Source organism: Arachis ipaensis, chromosome B08, assembly GCF_000816755.2.
Source record: "Arachis ipaensis cultivar K30076 chromosome B08, Araip1.1, whole genome shotgun sequence".
In the NCBI taxonomy this organism is placed as follows: Eukaryota; Viridiplantae; Streptophyta; class Magnoliopsida; order Fabales; family Fabaceae; genus Arachis; species Arachis ipaensis.
In genome coordinates, this window is record NC_029792.2 from 117,110,665 (window position 1) to 117,118,454 (window position 7,790).

A 7,790-nucleotide genomic window follows, 5' to 3' on the forward strand; every position below is an offset into this window, starting at 1 on the left:
CTTTTTCTTAATCTGCATTTTATTTGTGTATATTGATCATATTCTGATATTTGCAGAGCTTAAAAAGAACAAAAAAAGGTTAAATTAATTTAAGTTTCGGGCTCGAAATTCTTCAGGGAAGAGAGGAAATTCCTAATAAACAACTCAGTCTTACAAATGTCATTTTCATGCAGAGTATTGCACATTATGCAAAGGGATGCTCAGGAAGATCCTGCAATATTTCCCGATGCCCTACATGCAAGGAGACTAGTTAATCATGTTCTATGCCATCCTTTTGGTGTTACTTGATGCATAAATGCAATCTCATGTTTTTTGAAAGAATAAGTTACAATTTCATCTGGAATCTTAGGTTCTTAAGGCATTTGAAAATAAATTTTCTAATTAGCAATTATGGTTCGTTTATTTATTGTTTTTTGTTCTCGTGTAGAAGCTGATTTTGATCTGATCTCGTATACTGTTAGGTGGATAGAAAATTGGTTAAGCAGACAGTGATGACATCAGTATATGGTGTCACGTACATTGGTGCGCGGGAGCAGATAAAGAGAAGGTTGAAAGAAAGAAAATCCAGTTTAGATGATGACGAACTCTTTGGCGCTTCTTGTTATGCTGCAAAGGTGAGAGGGTGAAAATAACTCTGTATTATAGATATATATTATCCTTGTAGCATAACATGTATTGCTTGTTTAATCTCATTTCCTTCTCAGGTCACCTTAACTGCCTTGGAGGAGATGTTTCAAGGTGCACGGAATATTATGAAATGGCTTTGTGACGGTGCAAAAGTATGTTACAATCTTCCTTCCACCTACATATGTGATGCACATATTCTGATTCTTGTTTCGTACTTTTGTTGTCGTCATTGTATTAGTAACAGAATTGGTATGACAATGACCTTGAATAGGTAATTGCATCTGAAAATCAGCCAGTCCGTTGGACCACTCCTCTTGGACTTCCTGTTGTGCAACCTTACCGAAAACTTGGAAGGCATATTGTAAGTATAGTAGAATTTCCATGAAATATACTTCTCAGGATATGTTTGGATGGAGGGTTATCGTTTTATTCTTTCATTTTTTTAAAAATAACTTCAAAATATTGTTTACTTTAAACCTCAATTCGTCATCCCTTCCAAAATCCTCCATGCCAAATATACCCTCAAATTCTGAGTTTATGGCTTTATATAGGTTAATGCTATTATTATGTGATGGGTTACAGGTCAAAACTTCACTTCAGATGTTGACATTGCAGGAGAAACAAATAAGGTAAGCTTAACATCATGTATAGATATTTGGATCATTTACTTTGGAGGCAATTATATTTTATCTATTAACTATTTTATGCTTTGCCTAAGGCATCCCTATTGATTATAATTTATAAGAAGTTATGATATGAAAGTAACATCAAGATTCAAAACATAGGGAAGCTAAATAACATTAAAACTATTCAGAAATTTGTACTCCTTCAATGACCTAAATAACAGCTTAGGATTTAAATTTTAACAATAATATAAAATTTTGTTCTATAAATGCTCTAGGTCATGGCAAAGAGGCAGAGGATAGCATTTTTCCCAAATTTTGTTCACTCACTTGGTGGTACTCATATGATGATGACTGCGGTGGCTTGCAAAAAAGAAGGTTTGAATTTTGCAGGTTTTTGCTAGTTAGGTTCTTCTCATTCAGATTTGATTTATAATGATTAAAATGCTTACAAGAAATGATTTCTGTTCATACATTTAGGGGTTCATGACTCATATTGGATGCATGCGTGTGATGTGGATAGAATGAACAGAATACTCAGAGAGAAGTTTGTTGAACTCTGAGACCCCAATACTGGAAAATGTATGGTTTAGATGTTAACGTCATTTACATGATATGCTATTATTTTTAATCTCTGGTATTCTTGGGAATATTTGAGGAGAAATTGATTTTATTATCTTTAGTTTCGTTGGTATTTTCATACTTGCTTGTGTAATTAAATAGTGGATACTTCTTTTGGTATTGTGCTTTGTTTTCTGCAACTTGAAATCTGGTTTGAATTTCTCAAAAAAAAAATGACGAGAAAAACCATTCTATGTTTTTAGTAGATGGGGAAACTTATGTGACTAGATGCAAAGGTTGATATTAATGGTTAATTTATTTTATTTTATATTTGTATAAATAGCCTCTTTGTAATTTCTAGGTTACTGCTAGATCTGTTAACCTGTTCTTATTTGTGAGCAGTTACTGGAGAGCTTCCAGGGGTCTTTCTCAACATTAATGTTCCCCCTATTACCGAAACGGGGAGACTTCAACCTAAGGGAAGTTTTAGAGTCACCATATTTCTTCAACTGATCTTTCTGCAGTCCTCTGTAGGGCATGGACTCTTTCTTTAGGGTTTATTGACTGCATTCTGAGTTATTTCGGCATGTGCATAATAGCGACAACAGTTCTTCCGAATGCGCTCGCGATACAGGCCGTTCCTCAGTGGCATTATATATCTTTGAAGGCATCCAGAGTCTTGAGGAGGACTCTTGTCTGGTATGATAATATAAATTCACTCGTCCCACTGGAATTTTTGAGGGTATATACCTTGACACCAGATAGAAGCTTTCGTAGCTTTTGCAACCATGATGCTTTCAAGAAAAAAATAGCCAAGGTATCAAGCTTGGCATTGCTAGTTAGTGAGTGTAGTAGTTATTGATTTCAAGAATTTAGGAAGAGATCTGCGAATAAGTTCAGCTCACACGTCTCCATGAAAACTATCCCAGGGATAGTTGCAAGACCATCTTTGATATCAAGAGAATAGCGAATGTGTACCTTAGATAAGGTTTTACATGTGTATTTTGTACAAGCTTTCTTTTGTAAATAACTAAATATAAAAGAAACATTCTTTTTTATTATTTTATAACATGTTTAAGATAATTTATTGTAGACATTATATGCACCAAAAATAAAAAAAGAATATGAGCACTTTTTAGCTCATGAAATTTCAGAGACCAGATGAAGTACTCATCTTGCCTTCTTTAAATAAACATCTTCATGCATATGGGAAAACAATGAAGATTTTTCATAAGCATCTACATTTGCAAACCACCTTTAACATGATGAAATATTGAAATGTCATTTCCCTATCACAATGGAGCCCTCCATTAATCCTCTTAACACCACACACCTACTTCAAATAAACCTTTACAGTGGCAGCAACAAAATTGTTTTCCAAATGACTCCATTCTATACTTAAAAAAAAAAAAAGAAAGAAAGTCACTTGTTAGTAGCATTCTGATATCCTGTGGCTGTACCAATGGTAAAGTGCATCTCAACTTGCCATGTCTGCTAAATACACTACTGTTGTAACTTAAACACCAAGTAACCTCATCGTCATCCTTCCACTTCCAGTTGATAAAAGGACGCAGGTCAATGAGTTGTCCAACCAACTCTGCAGGTTCAATGAATCTTACCAGGTTCTACCGAATCCTCCCTCGATATCTATTATTTCTTGAAATCGGCAACGTTATGCATAAATCTGCTCAGTAGCCATATTTGTCATTCAAAGAAGTTCGTCCATCACCTGATTATCCTGCACACACGATACAGGAAAATATGAACATTCTGAAAAAATGACGATCCAATCATATAGTAAGGACATTGAAACCAATTATGCTTACCTTGAGGGGAAACCCATGTGTCATCTGTCTGATTGTTCAAAAATGATGGTTTCTCAGGCCCAAGCACTCTTTTAGGCTTCCTCTTCTCCTCATCTTGGTTTTCCACATCATCAGTTGCATACAATTCCCTTTTTTGCTTTAATAATAAAGCCATAGCATTCTCAGCCATTTTTTCACCCACATGAGCAGAAGTCGATTGCCGAGTGACATCATTACTATTTGCACCCGTCATCTCAACTTGTTTTCTTTTCCTTAAAATCAGACTAGGAGCAGCAGACTCAATATTAGATTCTCTAGTCTTTGCATCATCACCTGAATCCAAAATTTTGTTCCTGTCCTTGTAGTCAACGAACTGGATGGACTCGTCCGTATCATGCAAAGGGGCTATTGATTGTTGGTTATCATCTGTAACCATGTCCTCTACAGCTCCAAGCCACTGGGGCTTTGGAACCGTGTATACAACATTCTCACCCTCCACGTTGTCACTTCCAGGTTCTGACTTGTCTAAATCCATAGTTGCATCTTCATGTTTCCCTTCTTGTATGGAGTTATCTGCCTTTGCACAAGTGTCACTGATTTTCTGGGTTTCCACAAGTGGTTTCTTGTTATCGACCTTAGTACAAGGTTCACTGATTTTCTGGGTTTTCGCTTGTGGTTTCTTTTTTATGTTAGAGGCAACTTCTTGAGATTTGTTTGATTTGGATTCTTGTGTTTTCAACTCCCTTTTCTTGACAGCTTCGCCTGTTGGGTTAGCAATCTTCAATAAGTAGAAAATCCTATCCAACTCGGACTGAAGAGTTGACAATTCCTTCTCAAGCTGCACACTTTTGTCTTGAACTGACAGCAACAAAGAAATCAACAAGGATAAGCTAACGTGTGCTAAAGAAATGTCCAATTTAAGACTTGTAATTGCACATAAAGTTAGAGTTTGAAGGAACGAGACAACTCATTTTTTAGTATTACTTCCAAACACATCAAAGCACACAATTGCATACAATGAATATGTGCAAATATAAGCAAGCAACTAAAAAAAGCAAACAAATATAACTCTTACCAAGTTGGGATAAAAGTCCAGACATGTAAGCATCAAGGGAATCATCAACTTCATCTTGTTTGGCGGACTCTGATGACATTTTATTCTTTTCAATTATAAGCAACTCTTTCTTCTCATTCATCTCCTGGATAATGGCGTCTTTTTTATCCAGAAGAGTATCAGTAGTCTCAATAGATTGGTGAATGCAAGTAATAACCATAGTGCTTTTAGTTTTAGTGCATCACTTTATACATATGGTATACATAAACAAAGATAGCACATGAAATATCAGATTTTCTCCACAATCTAAAAGAGCAGCTTCTCAAAAAGGAGATAAAAGCATGTAAATAGCATTAAGCAGTTCAGATTATGAGTATATCCTCTGTCAAAACCAAAAAAATCCTAAAAATCACAGTATGTCACAAATTAAGCACAAAAAAAAAAAATAATAATGGAAAAAAAAATCAGAGGTACAAGTTCTGAAATGCAAACAAGAAACAAAGTGCTACTCAATACTTTCTTACAATTAGAGAATACAGAAACTGCAACCTAACTTCTTCATGCACTTCATCATAATAAACACAAGTTTATAAAAAGGAACACCATCTTACACCATCTTGAAGGTAAAATATTAACATCACTCTCGTTTTACTAACATCAAAATTTTCACAAATTTTACAAGTAACTTAGATCTCTTGCTATAATTCACACCTAAGATTTTTTTTAAACCAGTATTCTTAGAACATTTGTATTATATCAAATACTACCAAACATTATCGAAACTTCAGACACCAGTTAAAATCTTACATGATAAATTTCATGTTCCGGATATAAGGGTGGATGCTTCGCGGACCAAGTGAAAGCCATAAAATGCCTTCCTCATAAATGCTTACCGTCTTATGCCATTGTCAACTAAAGAGAAACAATTTTAAATAGTTCATCAATCTTTACTGGTCAGAAACATGTGTTCATGGATACTAAAAAATTATTGCAAAATCCATTGAAGAATTTTACTTTTGTTATAGTTGACTGGATAAGCATTGTCTATTTACATAGATTATTACATAGATAGAAATACTGAGTTAGGTACAAATTATACTTGCATCGAGTCTCAAATTTATCATGAAATTCTATCAGAACAAGAGCATCCAAATTCACATAATTTTCATAGAAAAGACAATAAAATAAAATAAAACCTTACAAGAGTAGTTCGCAAGGACAGAGGTGCGAGAGAAGGACCGAGACCGTTAGTAGTGAGGAAGAAGAACAAAGCGGCAATATATAAAAAGAGAAGGGGGAGGAATAATGCTAGAAAGGATTGTCTCATATGGGGAAGGATGAAGAATGGATGATAAACTCTAGCAGAAGTAACTGATTCATCTCTTAGAAATTTTGATTGAACAAAAAAAAGTGTAAAAAGTAAAAATCAGAGAAATAAATCTTAATTATTGATTTTTCCAAAAACAAAAAAAAAGAGTCTAATTTATAAATATTTTTATGTTGGTTAACCTTATTCCCACAGTAACAAATCCGTGGCCATGAATCAAAATTAAAAGTTTTATATTTTATTATGTGATTGAGTTCTTAAAGTTAAAATATTATAAGAGAATAACCTTTTATTCAATACGTCTTATGGTTCAAATCTTATTTTGATTCCTGCTAGTACTATCGACTTTAGATACTTACTTTGTATTAGCCCATTATTAATTACCTAATATACGTCCAATCTTATTGATAATTACTTACTATTAATTTATTTGAATTTTAAAAGGGCACGTGTCATACAAAAATGGGAAAACCACACATATGTTGATTTATTCGAACACAAACTAGCTTACAAATGTGTATATGTATAGCACATGCTTAATCGTTATTCGGCCACTAGCAAATCTTGCCTTGGGAAACAACTATATTATCTTACAAGCATCTATTACCCAAACATGAATCTTAAACTAGGCGAGTAAGAAGACTTCATTTATGAATTTAAGAAAGTTGGTTGTGTATATATGCCTATAAGGAAGAAGAGATAAAACGAGAGGCAGAGGTTACAGTAACACGGTGAGAGTTGTTAAGGATGGTTTCCAACTCTTGAACAAATCGATCCATGGCTTCCGATGGTAAACAGATAGGTATGACCAAACCGTGCTCTCCCTTGGCATTGGTAAAGGGAATGTAAAAGCTGGCCACACCAGGAATGGCTCCAACACCCCCTTTGGCGGGCCCACCATAAGCAGCCCTCCCCCACCCAAAGTCCACCTCTCCGAACCCAGCTCGGGTGACATCCGACACCAAGTATGACCTCACCACAGTAAAATGCGGCCGCCCCTTCAACACCATCAAATCCGCTATTGAGTGCATGTACTCCTCCGTCACATCCGCCTTCGCCTTCCTCACCAGGTCAACGGCATATCCCAGCGGGTTCTCTCGCAACTTGCCCGCACTCGTCACAGCCACAGGGAACGCAAAGGCATTACCGTAGTAACCAGTAGGTAACGGAGGGTTGAACTTGCCGCGTGCATTCACGATACAGATTATGCGAACCTCTTCTTCGTTCTCCGGCTGTAGAGCGATCGTGCGCCACCGCCATAAGCAAGCTGTAAGTATCTCAAAGTCGGAGCAGCGCTGTTGATGGGGAGGGAGGAGGCGGCGGATGGCGGAGAGCTCGCTGGGACCGAAGAAGAAGGAACGGTGGGCCATGTCGTCCAACGGGATTATGGTTCCCTTGGTGTCGGGGACTTGCTCATACTCTCGATGGTTGCATGTAATTCTTGGCGGTACTCTTGCGTTCAAGAGGTCTCTCCGCCACACAGGTTGCACCGAAGGCTCACGTGCCCCACGTGCAATTTCGGCCACTGTATTCATGAACTGGACTAACCCCGCTGCATCACTCATGGTGTGGTTTAGCCTCAATGCAAAAATGAATCCACCACACTTCAGCCGTGTTACCTGCGTGTGCATGTGCCCTTTGGTTATTGTAATTCAAAAATGTGCAAGAAATAATAGAAATCAATCAAAATCAGCCTAATTTTTTTATTTTATTTTATAGAAAAAGAATAAGAATTTAATTTTTTACTTAATCTATATTAATAAATTTTAAAATTTTTTAAAAGATTTAAAATT

At 36.1% G+C, this 7,790-nt stretch overlaps 3 protein-coding genes and 1 long non-coding RNA gene across 4 annotated transcripts in view; 2 read left to right on the top strand and 2 right to left on the bottom strand.

Moving 5' to 3' along the window:
• Nucleotides 7-1,358, top strand: LOC107612184 (DNA-directed RNA polymerase 2A-like). The gene is made up of 6 exons (XM_021108326.1): nucleotides 7-258; nucleotides 462-614; nucleotides 705-779; nucleotides 899-988; nucleotides 1,210-1,256; nucleotides 1,346-1,358. The coding sequence occupies exons 1-6, from the start codon at nucleotides 157-159 to the stop codon at nucleotides 1,356-1,358; spliced, it is 480 nt and encodes a 159-aa protein (XP_020963985.1). The 5' UTR covers nucleotides 7-156.
• LOC110266051 lies at nucleotides 1,533-2,925 on the top strand. The gene is made up of 2 exons (XR_002352941.1): nucleotides 1,533-1,643; nucleotides 1,731-2,925. It is a non-coding gene; the product is annotated as an uncharacterized LOC110266051 (long non-coding RNA).
• On the bottom strand, nucleotides 3,545-4,890 carry LOC107611592. Its single transcript, XM_021108327.1, has 3 exons — nucleotides 4,692-4,890; nucleotides 3,638-4,474; nucleotides 3,545-3,549 (listed from the first exon to the last, which is right to left on the bottom strand). Exons 1-3 carry the CDS (start codon nucleotides 4,888-4,890, stop codon nucleotides 3,545-3,547), a joined length of 1,041 nt encoding a protein of 346 aa, XP_020963986.1.
• Nucleotides 6,450-7,790, bottom strand: part of LOC107613431 (benzyl alcohol O-benzoyltransferase) — a 2,267-nt gene continuing 926 nt past the window's right edge. The window contains exon 2 of the mRNA XM_016315416.2: nucleotides 6,450-7,616. Within this exon, the coding sequence (XP_016170902.1) occupies nucleotides 6,681-7,616 (936 nt within the window). The 3' untranslated portion in view covers nucleotides 6,450-6,680. The remainder of the gene's footprint in view (nucleotides 7,617-7,790) is intronic.

Bases quoted from the DNA above. Each gene is read 5' to 3' on its own strand.
- LOC107612184 (XM_021108326.1), top strand. From the start codon at position 157: ATGTCATTTTCATGCAGAGTATTGCACATTATGCAAAGGGATGCTCAG. The intron at 615-704 runs GTGAGAGGGTGA...TTTCCTTCTCAG, and splicing joins CTTCTTGTTATGCTGCAAAG to GTCACCTTAACTGCCTTGGA. The intron at 780-898 runs GTATGTTACAAT...GACCTTGAATAG, and splicing joins GGCTTTGTGACGGTGCAAAA to GTAATTGCATCTGAAAATCA.
- LOC107611592 (XM_021108327.1), bottom strand. From the start codon at position 4,890: ATGGTTATTACTTGCATTCACCAATCTATTGAGACTACTGATACTCTT. The intron at 4,475-4,691 runs GTAAGAGTTATA...TGTTGCTGTCAG, and splicing joins TGGACTTTTATCCCAACTTG to TTCAAGACAAAAGTGTGCAG.